At 40.7% G+C, this 24152-nt stretch overlaps 3 protein-coding genes across 4 annotated transcripts in view; 1 reads left to right on the top strand and 2 right to left on the bottom strand.

Annotated features, from left to right (window-relative positions):
* Positions 1 to 3713: 3713 nt before the first annotated feature.
* On the bottom strand, positions 3714 to 11060 carry acad11 (acyl-CoA dehydrogenase family, member 11). The gene is given in 9 exon segments (XM_041881122.2): positions 3714 to 4073; positions 4887 to 5008; positions 7555 to 7696; positions 7913 to 7975; positions 7978 to 8040; positions 8190 to 8411; positions 8650 to 8703; positions 10608 to 10676; positions 10748 to 11060. Coding segments are annotated over 9 exon segments (1194 nt in total). The 5' UTR covers positions 10886 to 11060; the 3' UTR covers positions 3714 to 3752.
* Positions 11061 to 11199: 139 nt separating this feature from the next.
* Positions 11200 to 18466, top strand: LOC121569862 (ubiquitin-like modifier-activating enzyme 5). Of its 2 annotated transcripts, XM_041881119.2 has the most exons (12): positions 11200 to 11548; positions 11710 to 11755; positions 11939 to 12028; positions 12163 to 12272; positions 12414 to 12500; positions 14733 to 14817; positions 14919 to 15023; positions 15546 to 15673; positions 15926 to 16061; positions 16209 to 16287; positions 16385 to 16491; positions 16683 to 18466. In XM_041881119.2, the coding sequence occupies exons 1-12, from the start codon at positions 11370 to 11372 to the stop codon at positions 16764 to 16766; spliced, it is 1236 nt and encodes a 411-aa protein (XP_041737053.1). In that variant the 5' UTR covers positions 11200 to 11369; the 3' UTR covers positions 16767 to 18466. The 2 variants fall into 2 exon arrangements, with proteins under 2 accessions (XP_041737053.1, XP_041737054.1); XM_041881120.2 differs by lacking the exons at positions 11200 to 11548; positions 11710 to 11755 and having other exon boundaries at positions 11937 to 12023.
* A 799-nt stretch (positions 18467 to 19265) lies between these two features.
* Positions 19266 to 24152, bottom strand: part of nphp3 (nephronophthisis 3) — a 30528-nt gene continuing 25641 nt past the window's right edge. Inside the window, exons 24-27 of the mRNA XM_041881118.2 lie at positions 23368 to 23608; positions 22770 to 22895; positions 22268 to 22383; positions 19266 to 20979 (exon numbers count right to left, since the gene is read on the bottom strand). Coding sequence (XP_041737052.1) covers positions 20811 to 20979; positions 22268 to 22383; positions 22770 to 22895; positions 23368 to 23608 — 652 coding nt within the window. The 3' untranslated portion in view covers positions 19266 to 20810. The remainder of the gene's footprint in view (positions 20980 to 22267; positions 22384 to 22769; positions 22896 to 23367; positions 23609 to 24152) is intronic.

Below are 24152 nucleotides of genomic sequence, written 5' to 3' on the forward strand. Positions count from 1 at the left end.
TTGTGAAACAAACAAGAAATAAGACAAAAAAACAGAAAACAGCAATCTGTACAGTGTACAGCAATCTTTAAGTCATACCACAGATTCTCAATTGGATTGAGGTCTGGGCTTTGACTAGGCCATTCCAAGACATTTAAATGTTTCCCCTTAACTCACTCAAGTTTTGCTTTAGCAGTATGCTTATGGTCATTGTCCTGCTGGAAGGTGAACCTCCGTCTCAGTCTCAAATCTCTGGAAGACTGAAACAGGTTTCCCTCAAGAATTTCTCTGTATTTAGGGCCATCCATCATTCCTTCAATTCTGACCAGTTTCCCAGTCCCTGCCGATGAAAAACATCTGCCACCACCATGCTTCACTGTGGGGATGGTGTTCTAGGGATGATGAGAGGTGTTGGGTTTGCGCCAGACATAGCGTTTTCCTTGATGGCCAAAAAGCTAATCTGACCAGAGTACCTTCTTCCATATGTTTGGGGAGTCTCCCACATGGCTTTTGGCAAACACCAAACGTGTTTGCTTATTTTTTTCTTTAAGAAATTGCTTTTTTCCAAACTCACTTCACTCGCGCAAAAGAAGGAAGCTCGCGCTGCTCGTGCTAGCACATGTGCAGGTCTAATACACAATACTGGTAATCATGTTTCATATGAATGTAATTATTCTGTTATAAATTACGTTATATGATGATTTATAACATTATCTGGTGGTTGTTACGTTACCAGTTGCAAAATGTATTTGTGATGTGATAGTGTCATTGGACACTTCCTAGGTCTATGGTTGTGTTTGCCTCTGTAGACAGGGGGAGCATGGAGGTCCTCCACATGTTTGGTACTAAGGAGTAGAAAAGAGGGTTGTTGTTTCCATTGAATAAGTTCCAGATGTTCTTTATGAGGTATGTGACAGAATTAACAATGTGACAGAATTTCTCTATGTGATATTATGTCAAATGTTTAAGATTTGTACAGACTCAGAGCTTTAAAATGGTATATCATACACTGCAGTAGGAGGAAACATGGAAAAGTTATGCTTCTTTGAAATTTGACAAACTTGTTATCTCACTTAGAGACAAGTAGGAGCAATACCATAGAAGGATGTTCACACTTTCCAGAGAACTCTTTCTTCGGTTGCGCCCATTCAGCATCGTTCACACCCTCTTAAACCATTGCCATCTCTTTAAGAATTCACATGCAAACGCATGAGTCATCATGGCGTTGTCCTCCTGAAAGTAATCGTTTTACTTAAACTCCCACTGATCTTTGTCGATAGCACCAGCTAAATTCAGGGCAGCAATGCTTTTGAGAGCTGTACAGGGCTGGGCAATATGGCTGAAATATCATATCACAATATTGTTCTCATTATTGACGGTATGACGTTATTTTATGTTTTTGAATAATACAGTTCTAAATATGCAATATGTAGTGCATGACCCTAGGGTGGAAACAAATGCATTCTAAGTGGTTTTAATGGGGCGTTCTCTCTTCTGATTGTTTCATACTGTTCAATCAAACTTCAACCAAAAATGATTCTGCATTTTCATACATTTCTGCATTTCCTTCACTAATTTGTTACCATTTCCACACTGTATCACATTTTTTTTGTCTTTGTATGCCTCTATTTTATAAAAAAAAGTCACTTTTCCTTTGTCAGAATAATTATTCTCCTCAATAGTTCAAACTTCAACCAAAAATGATTCAGCATTTTCATAAATTTCTGCATTTCCTTCACTCATTTGTTACCATTTCCACACTGTATCACATTTTTTTTGTCTTTGTATGCCTCTATTTTATAAAAAAGTCACTTTTCCTTTGTCAGAATAATTATTCTCCTCAATAGTTAGGTTTCCATCCAATTGGCGACACATTTTAATGCGAATATGCTAAAATCCACATAAAGAAAATATTTGGTGTGTTTCCACCAAACTGACTTGTTGTGGATAAAAATCAGTGCGCTTAAGTTTTCATGTACAGAATAAAAATCTAAAGTTCAATGTGTTTCTATTGCATTTTCAACTCTACTGATAGTTTTGTCATAAAAACTGTTGCGTGAAATATCAAATGTGCCTACTCTGGTCTTGGCACATGCACTCTAGCCAACAGCTTGCAGAAACAGTGGGGTAGGCTGTAGTGTACATGACGAGATTATTATGGATAAGAGCGAGAATATTCTTATTTGTCAAACGGCAGTCAAGCATCGATCATCATGTCACCAGAATAAGACCCTCGATATTTATTGCAAGCTCATCACCGTGCACTTTCACCACCCATCATAACTTATTTCATCTGTAGCCTAATAAACTGCATGGTTTCCCGAGTCGTAGTGGAAGGACCACACACCATATCATCGCTTGACTTCAAGTTTACTTCCATATGATGGTTATTTTATTAACAGTTGCTTATAAAGCCTCCTGTAGCTCAGTTGGTAGAGCATGGTGCTTGCAACGCCAGGGTTGTGGGTTCGATTCCCATGGGGGGCCAGTATGAAAAATGTATGCACTCACTAACTGTAAGTCGCTCTGGATAAGAGTGTCTGCTAAATGACTAAAATGTAAATAAAGGCGTTTTCACGCATTATAAATTTTACACAAAAAGATCCTACCATGTCGAACGAACATTTTTTTATATATATACTGGTATGACTTTATTCACAGATTTATGGGGGGATGGAAACGTGGTTTATGACCATGTATTTTCAATGGATTCAATGGCAGTTCTTACTTTCGCCACAAGTGGCATTGTGCCGATTTCTAGGGTGCTTTTGGCACCAGCAATGCCTCACAGGCCAGATTCATGTAAAAACAAAAGTACATGTGTGCACCTTAATCATGGCAAAGAAGTATATGTGTGCACCCAAAGCTCTTGCTAGCAAATGAGCAGTTCTCAACTGTTAGTCTCATACTGCCGGTAAGAACGGATTGCCATAATTTTTCGAGTTTCATCACTCAGTTATTCCATTTATATTCCATTTAACAAACCAAACATTGAAATACCGTTATGTACGGTAAAGTAAAAATCCAAACCGGTCCGTGCATCAATACCAGTATATAATAAAATACGGTTTACCACCCAGCCCTGGAGCTGTAGCAACACTTTTGCAGTTGCCCATATACTATATATTTCCAAAAACCTGTGGTAGTAAAGATTATCTATATACTGACCATGGAAGCCCCAATTCTGTTATAGACAGAAGCCTGTGACATGACAGACCAATCAGGACTCATCTCTCAGCATATCCAACCCCTTCATTATCTCAGCCAATCATAGATCCTGCCTTTCTCCCTAAATAGCTCAGTGCTTTCTCCTTGGCTAAACTAGACTCATAATTTTACATTTTTATTCATATTTATGGATCCCATACAAGTTTGTAATTACGCAGTGGTGGAAAAAGTACCCAATTTTCATAAAGTAAAGATACCTTAATAGAGAATGACTCAAAGTCACCCAGTAAAATACTACTTGAGTAAAAGTCTAAAAGTATTTGGTTTTAAATATACTTAAGTATCAAAAGTAAATTGAATTGCTAAAATATACTTAAGTTTCAAAAGTAAAAGTATAAATAATTTCAAATTCCTTATATAAAGCAAACCAGACAGCATCCTTTTCTTGTTTTTTATTTATTTACGGGTAGCCAGGGGCACTCTCCAACACTCATAATTTACAAACAAAGCATTTGTGTTTAGTGAGTCTCCCAGATCAGAGGCAGTAGGGATGACCAGGGATGTTCTCTTGATAAGTGTGTGAATTAGACAATTTTCCTGTCCTGCTAAGCATTCAAAATGTAACGAGTACTTTTGGGTGTCAGGGAAAATGTATGGAGTAAAAAGTACATAATTGTCATTAGGAATGTAGTGAAGTAAAAGTAAAAGTAAAAGTATATATAAATAGTAAAGGAAAGTACAGATACCCCCAAAAAATACTTAAGTAGTACTATTAAGCGATGATAGGGTGTAGTTTTAGTATCATGTGAACCAACATAACTTTCTGCAATCTGCAGCCCAACCTGGGCCAATGGCTCCACACTCTGGCCAAACTGAGCGGCATTCGGAGCACTGGCATTGCCCAGGAGGTGGTAGGCATAGATCCCCTAAAACAGAGAGAGAAAGAGAAAGAGAGATTGAGAGAGAGAGAAAGAGAGAGGGAGAATGACAGACAGAAGAAAGCGAGAAAAATCACCATTTATGATCCGCTGTGATCCATTTATGATCCTCCTGAATTTCCTATCAGCATGAAAGAGGGAAAATGCCAATGGTGTCTATTTTCAACCGGGGGTCAGAGATAGATGAAAGCCAATGCGGATTGATGAAAAACAAGTTTTTAAGTTAAGCCTCTCATCTTTACAGATCACACACCAGGAGTCTGCTTTGGTTTGCCGTGTTCAGGTACAGACGAAAGATAATGAAAGCAGACAAGAGAAAAATAAACTGGTACTTCTCCCTTAATGTGACCTGACCTGACCTCGGACCCCATTCCTCACTAATCCACAGCTCTCCACCGTTATCAGTAACTGCAACCATGTGACTGCCTTTCCTTTCCTCAGTACATTCCAAGCCCCTGGCTCATATCCAACCTTAATTGACACCACCATATACAGTACATTCCTCCTACAGATAACCATTAACTTCTGGTGTAGAAACCAGACTGTGGCCCTTCTGATTTCCATAGGATACCTGATGATTAACAATATTTCAAGTTTAGAAGTCAGAACCCATCAAGAGCAACTGCTACAGTGCGTTTGTGTTCCTTCATTTACACCAGTCTATCTAACGTGCCGTCAGTGAAAAGGTGCATCTTATCACACAGTTCTATGGGTAGTAATTATAGACTCCTTAATGCACTCTGTGTGCATTTGTGTGTGTGTGTGTGTGTGTGTGTGTGTGTGTGAAAGAGAGAGACTAACCTGAGCAATCCCTGCCATCTTAAAGACAGAGAGGGCCAGGTAGAAGTTTAGCTGAGGCAGAGAGGATGGGATCCCCCGGCAGCGGCAGTAGATGGAGATCAGGTCCTCAGGAGTGGGTACACCTGGCCATTGAGAGAGAAATACAGACATTGGAAACTTAAGGCGTCCGCATACATAGGTTCGATTTGCTCCTAGCAGAACTCAGCTAGGCGAAGCGACCATCTGTGCTCTCATACTCCCTAAAGACCTTCGCTTGAAAAACGAGAAAAATGGCAATATTATTGTTGTTTGTCACTCTTGAGCCACCGTAGCAACAACATAGTCAGAAACACTTCCTCAAAATAGTCAGAATTAATCTAAGATAAATCAAGAACACTGTCATTAATTTTGACGAGGTCTTAGTCGCGCAAATTTATATCTACAGTAGCTAAGATGTTTGATTGTCTCACCCCATGTTCAAGAATGGCCTTTTTCCCTTTATTCAGATTATAACCTCTCACTTTCAGTTATTTGAAAAGGAAATAATCTCCCAAATATCACTATTTCTAAAACAAGCTTGCAATTTCAATTTAATCCTCCAGAAATGACAGAACAAATAATGCAACAAATATTGTGTTTAAACTCAAATATACTAATTGATTGAAAAAATAAATAAAAAAGGTATAATCTTCGTAAATTATATCATAGGTAGGACTGGTGGAGTTATGTTGCACATGCAACTAACAAAAACATATGGAAATGTCTGCTCTACCCAAAATTACAACCAAATAATTGCAGCATTACCACAAAAATGGAAGAGGAAAGTGGAAGGGGACCAAAGGATTGACAGCCGTCCCATATAGATTGCAAAATAGTTGGGAAGCGATTTTTGACGTACCGATTCCATGGCATAGTGTTTATAAACTTATACGCAAAACGACGCCGGATTCAAAACTAATTTTTCAATTTAAATTATTATACAAAATTCTTGCTACCAATAGAATGTTATTTATATGGGGGATACAATCTTCCCAGCTCTGCAGATTTTGCTGCGAAGAGACAGAATCATTAGATCATTTGTTTTGGTACTGTCCATTTGTATCTTGTTTTTGGTCACAGGTCCAGGAATGGCTGAAGGATTGCAATATTTACCTGGAGCTAACCCTGCAGATAGCACTACTGGGTGATCTGAAAAGTCATAGTCAATCGATCAATAATATAATAATACTTTTAGCAAAAATGTTTATTTTCAATTTACAAACTGTAGAAACAATGAGAATAGAAGGGTTCAGAACTTTTGTGAAACATCACAGTACAGTTGAAAAAGATATGGCAAATAGAAATCCAATATGGATGGTGTTAAGAGATAGATGGGAGGTGTTGAATGGAGCTGAAGGATGGGACTAATAACAACTAACAACAACGAATAACAACAAGATAACTAATGTAAAGCATACTGTGTCCATAATAAGTATATAGGTTATAGGTTGAGAGATTTTGTGAAAGAGCAGTTAGAAAGATATGGCATATAGAAGCAAACCGGATGGACATCATGAAAATGATCGGAGAGGTTGAGGGTAGAGGAAGTTCAGGAGTAAAAACAAACTAAATATAATTATTGTGTCCATAAAATGTATATAGTATGCTGGAAGTTGTCACGCCCTGATCGAGAGAACTCTCGTTGGTTGGGTCAGGGTGTGAGTTTTCTGTTGAGATCTATGTTAGTGTATTTCTATGTGATAGATCTAGGTTGTATTTCTATGTTTGGCCGGGTGTGATTCCCAATCAGAGACAGCTGTCGCTCGTTGTCTCTGATTGGGGATCATACTTAGGTAGCCTGGTTGCCTACCTTAGTTGTGGGATCTTGTTCCGTTTGGGCTTGTATGTGTATAGCCGGAGGACTTCACTTTACGTTGTATGTTTATTTAGTTCATAAACATGTTCGCTTTTCACGCTGCACCTTGGTCTGATCCGTCTCTCAACGATCGCGACAGAAGTAGAGGCCTAAGCGTTGTTGTTCACTAGTTTACTCCAATTAGGGAAGGGGTGGTGGGGTTGGAAAGTAATAAAGGGAAATATATTTATTTAAAGGATATGTGTATATGTATGTTATTGTATATATATTTGAGAAAAAAAAAACATATGGGGGATTGGAAGTGATGCAGACAATTACATTGATGGAAGTTACAATCTATCTGATATATTAAAGCTGATCTACCCCCCCCCTAAAAATGTATTTATAAAAAAAATTGATTCAGTATTTCTCAAGTGAAAAAAATGTGCATGAAAACTAGTCGTCTCTCGCTGAATGACAACAAATGTTCACACTCCTACTAGTAGTACTGTTGACCGATCACTGACGAAGGGGCATAGACTTCGGCCACTGAACTTCGACTTGCCTCAAGAAAACATTTTGTGTGTATGAACCCCCCCCAAAAATGCCAAATCCCAAAATGAACAAAAACGTCGCAATGTAGTCATAATATATGCATAAACTGTTTTGACTGGGAAGCATACGGTAAGCTTAGTGTGTGTACTTTACTGTATTTATACTTGGAATATAGGTTTTCAATGGAAAAAGTTCAAAAATAGCTGGAGTGGGACTTTTAACTTAGGGTTTAGAGATCAGAAGCTGACCCTGCCTTCAGCATTTCTAACAGTGTCAGATATAAGAGTTCAGAGGTCATACCCTCCACACCCTTCAGGCTGCCCATGCTGTTGTGGATTCTGAGGCTACTGGGCCAATAGTTGGGCATCAGGAAGTAGGCCAGGTCTGCCATTGGCTGGCCCGTGGTGGATACCTCCCAGTCCAACACAGCCACCACACGTGCCTGGAGAGAGAGCATACACCAACACACATAAAATTCAATCCCCCTACCAAGTTACCCCCATATACAATAAAAGCATGGCCCGTATTCATAAAGTGTCTCAGAGTAGATGATCTACGATCAGGTCCCACCTGTCCATGTGATCTTATTCATTATGATCTAAAAGGCATATCTGATCCTAGATCAAGCACTGAGACGGAGGAAGGCCCACAACACTACCTCAGTAGGCTGGAATATCAGGTTGTCCACTCGAAAATACCCATGGACGAGGGCCACTTCATTCGATTGTCATTGGTGGACATGTTGCTCATCAGCCAATTCTGGGTAATAAATGGTAAAATAAAGTACTTTAATTAACTTTGAGAACGGAATGGATTATGTTATGTATTGGCTGTTTTTGTTCTGTTATGTATCATTTTTGTCAGTTTTATTATGTTATTTTTCTCCCCTGTGAACCGTATAATTAAAAACGACTATAAAAACATTGAAAAGAGACTGGGATGGGAATTTGTGGAGGATATCCATCCTCTACCTGTCTCTTGCAGTAGCCAGGCCCTCTCCCGTACCCCTCTAGGTCCAGGGTGGTTAGGTCCAGGGAGTGAAGATGGGCCAGAACCTCCCCTGCTGCCACAAACAGGGCTGCCCTCTCCTCTGCAGGCTGGGTTACTGGGAACCCAGCAGAGAACAAGGCCTTCTGCACCCGATACTCTCTGTCCACCTCAACACACCAAAGACAGAGAAGAAATGTCAAACCTTTCAAATAAATATGAGCAATTCATACATAACATAATGTGTAAAATCAAAAGCATTGACAGAGTAGAGCATCAAAGCCAGCTGTTTAGCCTACGTTGTCTCCCACTACTGGACAAAAACAACTATGTCAATCAGCAGTGCCTTTTACTACAGTGTTCTTACTCATTTGCAAATCATTTCAAAGGTTTCTGCAACATAACTACCTTGTGAGCCCCTGGTAGCAGCATACCAGGTGGTTTCTTTCTCAGGATATAGCGGTCAGAAGCAGAGGCGATCAGTGCCGTTTAAGATGAGGGAGGACGATTATTTTTTCATGAGCATGGCCTTATTTCTATTACAGCATATTGGATGACTCTCATTCATATTCCATTCACCCAGTTCAATATAACAGTGATAGGTTTAGGCTACTACATGACACTCGGATTTTCCCTATACCCATCACAAGGTTGCTACAACCTAGCCTATGAATGAAAGTTTACAACGTAGGTGCACACAGGTTGAGTGACAAATTTGAGGTCACAGACAGTGACACAGGGACAGACAGTGACATTCAATACCGCCTTGCTCACTCTTGCCTGCATCTAGCTGATATAGGGTGTAATCAGTAGTTCAACAGTTGCAAACAAGAGTTTCTATTGGACAAATTCAGGTATGTTTATCCCGGTTTTGTTCCGTTTGCTTCCGTTTAAGAAACATTTTTCAACAGAATCGGCAGAATGAATACACCCCTGATCACACGTAAACACAGTTCACTTTCATAGCAGCCACTTTGTATCGCTTGCCGCATCTATGCGCTCTCCTCCTCTCACCTCTTCCCTTTGCTTATGGACTTCAATTCACAACACATCAGCTGTATGTGACCAGGCGAAAAAAAACATTCCAAGCCAAACCGCTACACATAGCCTACATCGTTGTCACCTTATTAGCTAAAGAACTGATATGAGGTTTTTATAGTGTTATGATGTCATGTCATAGTATCTTGGGGAACAGGTTAGAGTTAGTAGATCATTGGCTTGGTGCCACGGAGTCTACATTCCGTTATGTCAAAAGAGATTACTGATGTTTAGGATAGCATGATTGATGGACAGGATACTGACTTGGGGTAAAGAGTAATAACATCAAAGAATGGGAGTGCTCATTGACGATGGCCAGATGTGGTTGAAGAAATGTGTAACCAAGAGTATAAAAGATGTGAGATTTGGGTATGTGGGCAGTTCACCTGACAAGGGGGCAAGGTTATGTCCGTTTGTTAGATGAACCCACGGGCTCGTGATCAAATAAATGCTTGGTAAAATCTCCATAGAATGTCTAAGTAAATTATTGCATCTTGAACTTCTCAATACCAGAAACTCATCATAACAAGAACGTCATAGTCTGCATAGATAATAGAACTAACGCGTTAGTAAACCCACTACAATCATGTAGTAATGTTATAGTGTACAGTCAGTAAGCAGTTACACCGGCAGGCCCCGGTGGCAATATATTAGTAATACCAAAAGCTTACCTTGACTTGAAAGAGTTCCAGTGTTTTGTTGGAAAGTCATAGCCAGCTAGCTAACATAGCACCCTTCTGTTTGAGCAGGGTGTTTCAGTAGGCTAAACTAGCTAGCTGCATTTGCTAGCTAAGTAAGTGAAACTGAAAGTGAAAAAAAATCTCTCTCTCTCTATTTCTTTCTTGCTTCTCCTTCATTTTTTCAAAATTGTTCAACTATTGTCTTTCTCTCTTTGAGTCAACTACTCACCACATTTTATACACTGCAGTGCTAGCTAGCTGTAACTTATGCTTTCAGTACTAGATAATTCTCTGATCCTTTGATTGGGTGGACAAAGTGGCAGTTCATGCTGAAATAGCTCTGATAGGCTGGATGACGTCCTCCAGAAGTTGTCATAATTACTGTGTAAATCTATAGAAGGGGGTGAGAACCATGAGCCTCCTAGGTTTTGTATTGAACTCAATGTACCCAGAGGAGGACGGAAGCTAGCTGTCCTCTGGCTACACCATGGTGCTAACCTACAAAGTGCTGTTGAGGCTACAGTAGACCTTTTTTGCAAAATAGTGTGTTTAAATCAATTATTTGGTGAAATGTGATTATATTTAGTATAGTTTTATCTAAAAATGATAACTTTTTAAATGTTTTACAATTGACATTTTTTTATGAATGTCAGAAGGTGTCTGGATAAGGAAAGTGGGGTTGGACTGTCCAGCACTGAAATGACCAGACACGGAAGGCTTGGACCCTGACTCACAAAATGTAATGAAGCATGCACATTTCTATGGAACACTTTAGCTAAAAGGTGAACTTAACTGCCATGTCTGACAGTGAGCTTGTCATTGTTCGACACTCCTTATGTCTTTCCAGCTAGATATCTTTCCAGCTAGATATCGCTGAAGATGTTGAACGTGTGCTGTTCCCGAACAGAAGTTGTTTGGTCTTCCATATTTCAGTGTGGATTAATCATTTGTAAAAGCAAAGGTAAAAGTCATACGGGTGAATGAATAAAAAAATATCCTACAATATAGATAGTCGAATTGTTTCGTTTTAGCATCAATGCTTTACAGATCAAACCTTGCGCAAGTCAGATGTTTTGACGTTTTCTGTAAACCGTCACTGCAAGAGCGACTGAGCTCATTTCACGGATCTGTAAAAGCACATTATTTGCTGAAGGCACGTACTGAGCGATCATAGAATTGACAGATGCCGTAGAGATCGTTTACAAATAGGAACACTTTTACTCACCGCAGTTTGTTTCCGCCCGGACGTAATTTACAGAAACTCAGGCTGCCAGCTGATTCGAGCTGTGTAGACGTGTACTAGTTATCATCCATCGCTTGTAATCTTTCTTTAATTGTTAAGGCTTTGCAATCTAGGCATTTTACATTTGAACAACGGAGTAGCTAGTGTGCCTTATTCCTTATAGAAACATGACCTCAGTCGAAGAACTGAAGCTACGAGTGAGGGAGCTGGAGAATGAGTTGATCAAGTGTAAGCAAAAGCGATGTACGGCGATGTGTGCCGAGGAACCTGCTGACAACAACCAACCTCATCACAGACCAAGGATCGACCAAATGAGTGCTGAAGTAGTAGATTCAAACCCTTACAGGTAGCTATGTTAGCTGTCAAAATCTAACGGCCGCGAATGGAGTCATTTGTGATAAATACACAAGACTAGCTACCTGATCTGGTTGACACCCTAGAAAAATGGCCGGCACATCCCATATGGTGTAAACTGCTTACCTCAACATGTTCTTTCTTACCTTGCAGTCGTCTGATGGCTTTGAAGCGAATGGGCATTGTTGAAGATTATGAGGTAAGATATTAATTTCTATTATCTGATACACATAAATGTTGCACAATTCCAGTATTTCCCCAATATTCCGAGGCTTTCTAGAAATCACTGTTGGAGGATTCCTGGATTTCAGGAATGTTTTAACTTTATACAGATCTAATATGACAATAACATGGCATGTGTTTCTATCCTACTGTTAAACAGAAAATCCGGACGTTCACTGTAGCTGTGGTGGGTGTTGGAGGAGTTGGAAGCGTGACTGCAGAAATGCTCACAAGATGTGGCATTGGTAAGGTAATACAAATTTCACATTACTACATCAACATGTCTTTATATCATCCGTTTCAACCTTATGCTGCCGATGGACAATGTCCATCAATGCAACATGCATTGCGTCATTCTACCTTATGCGCCTTCTCTTTGTACAGCTCATCCTGTTTGACTATGACAAAGTGGAGCTGGCCAATATGAACAGGCTGTTCTTCCAGCCTCACCAGGCTGGCCTCAGCAAAGTAGAGGCAGCGGAACACACACTCAGGTACAGTTACCTGTTAGGGGAGGGAGGGAGGGGGGGGGCTGGTTAATGCACCCCATGTGTGATACCCCAGATATTTACATAGTTTTATATTATATCATGTCACTATAAGGTGCTTGCATATTTTTTTAATTATGTCAACAGGACTATCAACCCAGATGTGCAGTTTGAGACCCACAACGATAACATCACCACCATGGACAATTTTGCACATTTCATGGATCGCATAAGGTGATAAGTGCTGTCCTCTCCTTTCTCATAAGTGCCATACTGCTTGTGTGGTCATTTGTACAGAGCGTTTTCAGTATTGAATTGCTCCACTGTGCTGTTCCATACAGCATGAGTGTTTTCTCTCTGTTCTCTGACTCTCAAATTCAAGTTGATTAGAAAACATCATTGCATAACAGTATGAAATTGGATACTGTAATGTACATGATGAGGACAACTCTGAGATAAACACATACAGTGCCTTCGGAAAGTATTCAGACCCCTTGACTTGTTCCACATTTTGCTATGTTACATCCTTATTCTAAAATAGATTAAATAAATGTTTTGCCTCATCAATCTACACACAATACCCCATAATGACAGTGAAAACAGGTTTTTAGAACTGTTTGCAAATTTATACAATAAAAAAAACAAATACCTTATTTACATAAGTATTCAGACCCTTTGCTATGAGACTCGAAATTGAGCTCAGGTGCATCCTGTTTCCGTTGATCATCCTTGAAATGTTTCTACAACTTGATTGGAGTCCACCTGTGGTAAATTCAATTGATTGGACGTGATTTGAAAGGTACACACCTGTCTATATAAGGTCCCACAGTTGACAGTGCATGTCAGAGCAAAAGCCAAGTCATGAGGTCGAAGGAATTGTCTGTAGAGCTCAGAGACAAGGATTGTGTCGAGGCACAGATCTGGGGAAGGGTACCAAAAAATGTCTGCAGCATTGAAGGTCCCCAAGAATGCATTGCCCTCCATAATTCTTAAATGGAAGAAGTTTGGAACCACCAAGACTCTTCCTAGAGCTGGCCGCCCGGCCAATATGAGCAATCGGGGGAGAAGGGCCTTGTTCATGGAGGTGACCAAGAACCCGATGGTCACTCTGACAGAGCTCCAGAGTTCCTGTGTGGTGATGGGAGAACCTTCCAGAAGGACAACCATCTCTGCAGCACTCCACCAATCAGGCCTTTATCGTAGAGTGGCCAGACGGAAGCCACACCTCAGTAAAAGGCACATGACAGCCCGCTTGGAGTTAGCAAAAAGGCACCAAAGGACTCTCAGACCATGAGAAACAAGATTCTCTGGTCTGATGAAACCAAGATTGAACTCTTTGGCCTGAATGCCAAGCATCACGTCTGGACGAAACCTGGTGCCATCCTTACGGTGAAGCATGGTGGTGGCAGCATCATGCTGTGGGGATGTTTTTCAGCTGCAGGGACTGGGAGACTAGTCAGGATCGAGGGAAAAATGAACGGAGCAAAATACAGAGAGATCCTTGATGAAAACCTGCTCCAGAGCGCTCACAACCTCAGACTGGGGCGAAGGTCCACCTTCCAAGAAGACAACGACCATAAGCACACAGCCAAGACAACGCAGGAGCGGCTTCGGGACAAGTTTCTGAATGTCCTTGAGTGGCCCAGCCAGATCCCGGACGTGAATCCGATCTAACATCTCTGGAGAGACCTGAAAATAGCTGTGCAGCAACTCTCCCCATCCAACCTGACAGACCTTGAGAGGATCTGCAGAGAATAATGGAAGAAACTCCCCAAATACAGGTGTGCCAAGCGTGTAGCGTCATACCCAAGAAGACTTGAGGCTGTAATCGCTGCCAAAGGTGCTTCAACAAAGTACTGAGTAAAGGGTCTGAATACTTATGTGATATTTCAGTTTAGTATTTTGTATAAAATTGCAAAAAAATCTAAAAACCTGTTTTTTGCTTTGTCATTATGGGGTATTGTGTGTAGATTAATGAGAGGGGAAAAAAACGATTTAATCAATTTTAAAATAAGTCTGCAACGTAACAAAATGTGGAAGAAGTCAACTGGTCTGAATACTTTTCGAATGCACTGTACAATCACATAACAATAATCTAGGAAGGGGGTTCTTTTGGTTAAAGTTTCAGCATCTAGAGATGTAGGATCTTAATTTGAGCCAGTTTGCTACAGCAGGAAGATAATCCTGCAGCAACAAGAAATGTGAATTATTATGTGATTTATAATTAATGGACATTTTTGTAGAAGTCTGAAATTTCAAAGTGGAAATGATAAAATTCGAAAGCCTTTTCAACCCTCGAATACACTACAAGTTTTACAGGAAAGTTCTCCTGCAACAGGATGATCAAATTAAGATCCTACGTCTTTACCACTGGGAAGCCTACATTACAAATAACTAAAAACATTTCCACATGTTCGCTACAAGGTTAGTCTGTATGCTCTTCTGTTCATCTGTGTGTTGTCTCAGTCATGGGGCGCTTCAAGAAGGAAAGGCTGTGGACCTGGTCCTGAGTTGTGTGGACAACTTTGAGGCCCGGATGGCCATCAACACAGTCAGTACTAACATATATCCCTCATTCCCTGACTATAAAACATACATTATTGAGTTGGTGAAGATCAGATGATGTATGTTGGTCATCTTCTTGCTGCCTAGGCGTGTAACGAGCTGGGTCAGATCTGGATGGAGTCAGGTGTGAGTGAGAACGCTGTGTCTGGACATATCCAGCTCATCATCCCTGGGGAGACGGCCTGCTTCGCAGTACGTCACAACACAAACTTACTGTATAGGCAAAAGACAGTGTTCGAAAATGAATTGTGGCAGATGGCGGTACACTAACCCAATGTTACATTTTATGCCTTTCCATAACCCTAACCCTTATCTTAACTCACTGAAGCTATTCCTAACCTTAACCCAACCCTTGTTGTTCTTAACCTTAATTAATTTTCACCCCTATACCCTTTTCCACCCCTATGCCTAAACTTACGTTTTTTCTTTCTGGCAGCTTAATATATACTTCCTAAGCAATATTGTTCTCTACTCCATATAAATTGATGTCTGTGAACTTACCCAAAACACAAGCTTTGTTTGCCATAGATGACATGAGTTGATGCTATGGAGTTGAAAGTGATCACCTGGGGTGTATTCAGTGATGAAACATTCTGAACGTCTGTTCTACACGGTACATTTCTATCTGAACGTTCTGTAATGTTACATCCTCTGAACATGGCCCTGTTGATGTCAATGCTGTGCAGTGTACTTATCTCCTCCTCAATGTGACAGTGTGCTCCTCCCCTGGTGGTGGCGGCCAACATTGATGAGAAGACCCTGAAGAGGGAGGGGGTGTGTGCTGCCAGCCTACCCACCACCATGGGCGTGGTGGCAGGGATCCTGGTCCAAAACGTCCTCAAGTAAGATCTGAGTGACATTTGTTTGTAAATGAGTCCTGCTTCATATTCATTAGGCACCAAATGGTATACAACGTATTGAAACCGGGAGGGACTACCTGAACTTGTCCAATAAGAAACACTTCATTTTCTGGTGTGAAGCTTTTTGCTATGATGCGCCCTAATGAATACGACCCTGATCATAGCCCACAATTCACAAATACCCATAACAGGGTTTCCTATGAAGATATTCTAATAGTGGTTTGTGGTCCTCAGGTACCTGTTGAAGTTTGGCACAGTCAGCCACTACCTGGGCTACAATGCTATGCAGGACTTCTTCCCAACTATGGCCATGAAGGCCAACCCCACTTGTGATGACCGCCACTGCAGGAAACAGCAGGAGGACTATAAGGTGACTGACCAAGGAGGCCTCTCTCTCGCTCTTTTCTTCTTCTCTCTCTCTCTCTCTCTCTCATATATCATGACCTGGGCTGTGTGAGGGATGTACATGACCTGGAACAGTTGTAATTCATTGGTGTGTGTGCTTTGTGGCCCAAAGAAAAAAGAGGCAGAGCGGCCGAAAAAGGTTGCAGAGGAGGCGGTAGAGGCGGCGGTGGTTCACGAGGAGAACGACTGGGGTGAGTTAGCTAGAGCGTTGATATTACCTAAATGTATTGTCCATTGTAAGTGGTCCTGTCTAGCTACCATTACTGACCTATGTTTTTGCTCTGTTAGGTATTGAACTTGTGTCGGAGCAGACAGACGAGGAACTCAAGGCCGCCTCAGGCCCAGTCCCTGACCTCCCAGAGGGCATCACTGTGGCCTACACCATCCCTGAGAAGGTCAGTACCATACAAACCTTATAAGAATAATATATTATTGTAGCGATCTCTTAACGAATGGCGACAATGCAATGCTCCTTGTTGGTCTCGAACCCGGGTCTTCCAGCCACTAGGCAGACCTGCTAAACACTGCTCCAATAAGGCATCTCAAGTAAGTTTAGACTAATAATGACCTTTGTCTTCTTGTCCAGGAGACAGGGGCATCAGGAGGGGAGACGGTGGAGGAAACGGAACAGAGTCTAGAGGAGCTGATGGCTCAGATGAGGAAGATGTAACTAGGACCAGACAATCATCGTTATCATCGTCATGCATCGCTTATCTCAGCAACATCGCAGTGAACCTACACAGCAAATTGGCCAGTGTTACCTAGTGTTGATATTTCAGTGTAACATTTCTGTTGATTCAGGAGTTAAATTAACTCAGTTTTAAATTAACACTCAGTTGTGTAAAATAACCCCAGTGTTGGTATTAATAACCAAATGCTGGATATCCCCACTCTGGCTGGATTCCAATAGGAATTACACATAACTTTGCAAGCCAGCATAATGTGACTTGCAGGTCTGATGTGGCCTGTAAACCATGAGTTTCAGGCCACTGTATTAGAGTAAAACTAGGCCCACAAAATAAGGCCTTTTGAAATACGTTTTGTATTGGCCTAAATTAAATTTGCATGATAACATATTCGCTCAGGATCTCACTTGGTGAAGGCCACAAGACTGAAAATTAATTAATGCAACAATCATGTCTCTGTCACTAACAAATAGTCATGGGTGGTAACTCTACAGTTCACTCGGAAGGCAAGGCATCCTGCGAAATATGCAAACAAGGCTTTACAGTAAGCAGTGTTTTAATTTAACACTGAAAGGTGTGGACCCATATAGACACTGGAACAGTTACATTTAACACTGTGTTGATTTAACACTGGATAATTTGCTGTGTACCACCTTTAATAACTAAGCATTGACACCACACAAAGCTCCATTGCAGGAGGTATACTGTATCTTACTGTCTCTCCATGTTCTAAAATAGAGTGAGTTCTTTCTTACCCACTAACGCTACTACAGTATCAATACTCCTTCATGCAAGTGCTTCTGCTCCGTCACAAAGCAAATGCAATGCATGGTTAATGACTTTAAGTGCTGCTGTTGAGAATTATCTTCATATTCCCTAAGGGTAGGAATTTACTAGTGTAAGCCCATTCAGTATGGAAGCATATAGCTGTCAATTCAATTTGAATTTCAGCATCAGCAACTGGCAGTTGAAATAACCTATCCTAAAATCGTATGTAATTCTCTTAAATTATCTTTTTGATGTAATGGACCAGGTACATACAGATGTTAGCAGTATAATGAATTATGCTTGTGTGTCAGCTGTTGACTGAGAGGAACGATTGTAACACTCGAAATTGAAGAAGTGGATAAAGGGCTGTATTCAATCCATATCGCGGAAGTTCAGCATTACAGCGTGATTTAAATTTAAAGGCAATATTCCCGCATTAGTGGAGACTGCATTCACAGTAAATGCTGCGTATGTCGGCTCAATCGGAAATTACCTTAACATTTCTATCACACAATCTGTAACGCTTCAGCGGTACAGATTGAATAAAGCCCTAAGCCTCTGACCAACTACTACTACTTTATAGAATTCTTATTAATGAATTAAATTGGATTGTTAATGCATTTCCCACCTTCTTCTAAAACATTTTGAATGATAGTGAATGAGGCCCAACATTTCTCTGCATGACAAACCTGCCTTTACTGTATCTGCGCCCTGTCCAGCTTTGGTCCATACCGCGACGACAACAAGTGGGCTCTGCATTCATTGTTGTAGTGGCGCGATGGACCAGTGCTACTCCATGTCATGCTCTCAGCTGTTTAAACTGATATACCTGTAACCAAAACGTTCTCTGCTGAAACTGTACTGACTGACTCTGTACACACCTTGTTTCAATAAAGTATTTATTAGCCAGAATACAGTTGATTAGTTTATGGTATTTACTTTTTCATTGACAGATTCTTACACAGTGACATGAGTACACAGTAAGACAATGCACTTGTACTATATGTTTGGCACATATAAAATGGCAGGGTTTTGGTACCTTACGTCACCTTTGGCTTCATGTACATTCACACAGACAATGAAGGCTCAACCAGGGTCGTATTCATTAGTGCACAAAGTACCAAAATGTTTTGCAACAAAAACACGTTTTTTTTATTGGACAAGTTCAGGGTAGTTCCTCACCGCTTCGGTCCGTTTTCTTCCATTTGGTGTCTAGTGAATACACCCCAGTGAAATTGTGTGGTAAGAGATCCAACACTCAACATCGCAGTGAACCTACACAGCAAATTGGCCAGTGTTACCTAGTGTTGATGTTTCAGTGTAACATTTCTAATGTTGATTCAGGAGTTAAATTAACACTCAGTTGTGTAAAATAACCCCAGTGTTGGTATTAATAACCAGTGTTATCCAAGCAGATCTTTAGAATGTTTGATTCAATATCTATGTTTTTGCATGTAGGTTGATTGATTAATTAATCTTATGCTACTCAAATATAAATAACATGCATTTTTCTGAACTAATCCAATCTGTTACTTGCATCCGTTACTGAAATGGTTGTTCCAGAGGTAGTCTCATATCTTAGTTTTTCCAACCCTGGAATTCATTCCGAATGCAGGTGAATAACAATTCCAAATGCTGGATATCCCCACTGGCTGGATTCCAATAGGAATTACACATAACTTTGCAAGCCAGCATAATGTGACTTGCAGGCCTGATGTGGCCTGTAAACCATGAGTTTCAGGCCACTGTATTAGAGTAAAACTAGGCCCTCAAAATAAGGCCTTATGAAATACATATTGTATTGTCCTAAATTAAATTTGAATGATAGCATATTCGCTTAGGATCTCACTTGGTGAAGGCCACAAGACTGAACATTTACGAATGCAACAACCATGTCTCTGTCACTAACAAATAGTCATGGGTGGTAACTCTACAGTTCACTCAGAAGGCAAGGCATTCTGTGAAATATGCAAACAAGGCTTTACAGTAAGCAGTGTTTTAATTTAACACTGAAAGGTGTGGACCCATATAGACACTGGAACAGTTACATTTAACACTGTGTTGATTTAACACTGGAGAATTTGCTGTGTACCACCTTTAATAACTAAGCATTGACACCACACAAATCTCCATTGCAGGAGGTATACTGTATCTTACTGTCTCTCCATGTTCTAAAATAGAGTGTCAGAACCTCTGCAATAGGGCAGAATTCTGTTGAAAAACTGATGGCATGGGTTTGAAACCCATTATTTTACTTGCATAAGTACTTTATGTGAGGTAAATACATTTAAACTGCTCAGTGATATACAATTATTGATATGCACCATGGCATGAGATCAAGGTTCCATCTTGAAACAGGCATATGTCATAGTTTACATGAATAAAATACAATATGCATTCATATCTATTACTGTACTGCATGAAGACTTGGCACTGATTGCATAACCGGCACAGCAAAAGTACCTGAGCTCAGTATTCTGTAACAATACAGCTCCAATATTTGTTTTTATATGAGCATGCATACGATAGTTATGGAAGCGTACATCAATAGGAATTTCCATTTTGGTCATTTAGCAGACACCCTTATCCAGAGCGACTTACAGTTAGTGGTGATATTGATTAATCATCCAATTACCATTATCAAATTCAAATGTAATTTCAACAGCTACACACTTCCATAGGTACTAACAGAGAGTCATTGAAATGTGGAAACATTTGTGAATATGGAATAAAAAACCTTCTTAACCTGAGTTTCAGGCCCTGACAAGGGCGGTGTTGACATCATTTCACATTCTTTCATAATAATAATAATAATAATACATGATTACATTAATAATATATATATTTTTTAAACAAAACAATAAAGCCATTTAACAGACATTAAATAAAGCATACTTCATATTTCCATAAAGGCAGTTAGCTACAGTACACTTGACAGGCGACATTACAACACCGTTCCATCTCAAAGCAGCATAAAGAACCATTGAGAGTTCGATGGACGTTCTTCTCAGGAATGCAGATTGTGGATCCTGGCTCTACTTCAATTCTCTTTCCGTGATTCCCCGGACCCTATCTCACCATCTCCTTCTCAAAGAATATTGTTGGAGGAGAAGATCCAAGATCCCTACCCTTGGACCTTCTCCACTAATGCATTTCTATAAGGAGATGAGCAAAGGTCACACGAGGAATCGAGGGAAGACAAATTGGGAAAGAGCCCCAGTGTTCTAGGTCCCCCACGGGTGAGGTGGTAGAGGGAGGGATCACCTGGGGGCATGTTGGAGAGGGGCTGGCCCTCGTAGGCTAAACGTGTCCCCACTGGACGAGTGCCGAGACGGGGCCTTCCCACACACCAGAGACGGCTCCGCCTCCTTGATCTCCATGGCTCGCTTGTAGAGCTCTGCTGCTTTCTCAAAGTCCCCCTCCTCATAGCTGGGAGCGAGAGAGGAGGGAAGACAGGATGATGGACAGAAAAGAGAGAGAAAAGGTAACAGGGTTCATAAAGAGATTACTAATGAAAATAAAACTAGTCCTTCAGCTTATAGTACTAGTATTAACAATAAGATGGTGAGTGTGTGTATGTTTCATTATTTTTCAATGTCATGACAATTCCATTTTAAAATCATATAAAAATACAAAATCAACCAAATCAAAGTTGGTCGAATGTTTGAATTTAGAATGTTTGGTTGTTGAGAGCAACAGTGTTGATTTGAAACCCAATCTATTTCTTTGCCATGGTGATTCTATTCATAAGAATACAATTTAATTTAAATATCATGACATCACAATTGAAAAGAGCAACTTTAGTAGAATTTCAAATGTTAGAATGTTTGGTTGATAAGAACCAATGTTGATTTGGAACTCAGTTTTGGTGGCGACAACCCCAAGACTTGATGTGCGACTTGCTTCTGCTATCTAATATTATATATTTTTTTAATGAGCTTCCACACCCAGCAATATAGCCAGTCCCGAACATTGATGGCACAGGGTCATCAGTATCTTCCTGCAAGACCTTCAAATCCCATCATCAATGGTAAAAATCTAACACTGTATTCTTACCAGGATTTGTTTCATTACAAAACATTTTGTATTTTTTCATGTTTAAAATACATTTAGGTACATATAGAATTGGTTTTGTATGTGACTTTAGGTCAGGTCATCCCGAGTTTCTCAGAGATCTTGCATTGTGAGTGGTACTGGAAATCCCACTCCCTAAACATTGCCAGCTTCTGCTACCACAACCAACACCTGCCTGAGCAGGAGAAACGCTGTCTGTTCCACAAGGACATGGAGATGAGGCGCAAGGTGGAGTTCTACAGGAAAGTGCGGAGGGAGTTTTACGAGGATGGAGTTTTACAAGTATTTTCTGATGAAGAGATGGAGAAACTGGGAGCCATTCCGGGGGTGTTGGGGTTGGCTGTAGAGATGGGCTTCCTGTAAATCACTGATCTATTTTGTAGAAGTAGAAGTGAGATAAGATCAAATAGAAAATATAGGATTGGTAGGTATAGTAAGTTTTGTTACTGTCTATTTTATATCAATAAAAATAAGATTTAAAATTGTGATGTGTCTTTTTTGAGTGTGTGTATTTGTGTGATGCTGGGTGCGTTCCAGAGCACATACAAGAATAGAGAAGGTGTTTGTGTGTCTGGGACAGGTCATGTGTATATGTGTGTGTGTGTGTACAGTATATGTTTGTGGGGTGTGTGTGTGCACTCACCTGAGTACAGCTAGGTTCTTCAGCGTCTCTCCGACACGTGGGTGTGAGCGTCCCAGACTGTCCTCATACACTCTGAGAGCCTGTTCATACAGGGGCAGCGCTTCACTGTGCTTCTTCTGCCAGACACACAATAACACATCACAGATATAACATAAGTACTTAACCAAATGTCCAGACAGAGTCTCTAAGGAGAGACAGTGAGTCTTGACAGTCTTGAAATCAAACCATATACAGCTAAATGCTTTCCAGCAGTTCCCATCTTTCTCTTGTATGCAAAAGATCTGGGTTTCAAATACATAAAAAATATATATATATGTTTTTATCTGTGCCTGTTTGAGCTTGCCTAGCTTAATAAACCAATAGAAAAGTTCCAAAACTGCAAACTCCACCCTTCTGGCACTCCAGGCAGACTCAATGAAATGCTTAAAGTATTTGAAAGGATTTTTCAATTCGAACCCAGGTCTGGTATGCAGTTAACTGTTTGAAGTGTTGGTCCTCTCACCAGGTGGCAGTAGAGTACAGCCAGGTTGACCAATGCTGTGGCCACACTGGGGTGTTTAGGTCCAAAACTCTTCTCCCTGATGTCCAGAGCCAGCTCATACAGAGGAACAGCCTTCTCCAGCTTCCCCTGGACAACACAAACATCTCCCCTGTCAGCTTCACAAATCAGGATTACACACAAGCTACAAGCTAATAGAATTTGAGGTGAGTGAGTGAGGAATAAGAATTAGAGCTCTCTAGGCTAACTTTCAAACAGCAATGCACATAAATTTACCAGATATGGGACGGTTGCATTCAGATTAATCCTACATCTGGAGTGGACTAAAAGCATTTGAATGTATACTTTAATGCAGTGGTATTCAAACTTTTTCAGCGGGGACACAATTTTTTCCACCAGAATGTCTGGGGAACCCATTTATTTGGCAAGAATTTCTCACAACCCCAACCCAAATCTAATGACACAACCCCCCCACTAGGGGTCGCGACCCCGACTTCGAATACCACTGCTTTAATGTATACTCTTAGTTTTTACGCTTTATAGGGTCTGTTCAACAGCCCCATGGTGGCTTTGCTAGACACGTCCCATCTCCTAAACTCACCCTGCGTTTGTAGAGCATGGCCAGGTGTTTCAGGGTGTAGGCCAGGGAGGGGTGGTCAGGGGACAGGGCTCTCTTCCGGATGTCCAGGGCTCTCTCGTACATGTCCTCTGCGGTCTCATACTCTCTCCTCTCAGTGTGTAGGGCCGCCAAGTTGTTGAGGGACTGGGCACAGTCAGGGTGGTCCGGCCCCAACACACGCTGACGCATCTCCAGAGAACGGGTCAGAAACACTTTGGCTGCCCTGGACACATTAGAGAGACGCCTCGGTTCAAATAATATTTGAATATACTTTAAGCGTTTCTAGTGTCCCTGGAGTAGCTAGCTAGTGAAATATATTAAAAAACGAATCACATTGAAAACCATTGGTTACACTTTACCTTCTTTCATTTGGCAATCAAAATATAACAACAGATGTAAAGTGGAGGGTTTGAAAAAGTGAATTAGTAAGTAAGCCTTGCGTGAGCCAGAACGACCCATTAGGGCATAAACCTGCAAGTACCTGTACCCCCCTTGACAGGACGCTAGTCTATCGCAGGGCCATACCCCCAATCCATCTCCTTAAAGGACAACTTCACCAAAAACTATCTTTTGGTATTTGTTTCATTAGTCCATTGTTGATAAAGTCCCAAAATGTGTTGCATATCAGCAATCAAGTTTTCAAGATATGTGACTTTCAAAATAAAGAAATCTGGCCCGTATATCATACGTGACCCGTTTCAGGAAGCTTGGCGTATGTCACACGTCACTACCTCAAAATGTGTTTATTTTGCAGAAATTCCTTCTGG

Source organism: Coregonus clupeaformis, chromosome 7, assembly GCF_020615455.1.
Source record: "Coregonus clupeaformis isolate EN_2021a chromosome 7, ASM2061545v1, whole genome shotgun sequence".
Classification (NCBI taxonomy): domain Eukaryota; kingdom Metazoa; phylum Chordata; class Actinopteri; order Salmoniformes; family Salmonidae; genus Coregonus; species Coregonus clupeaformis.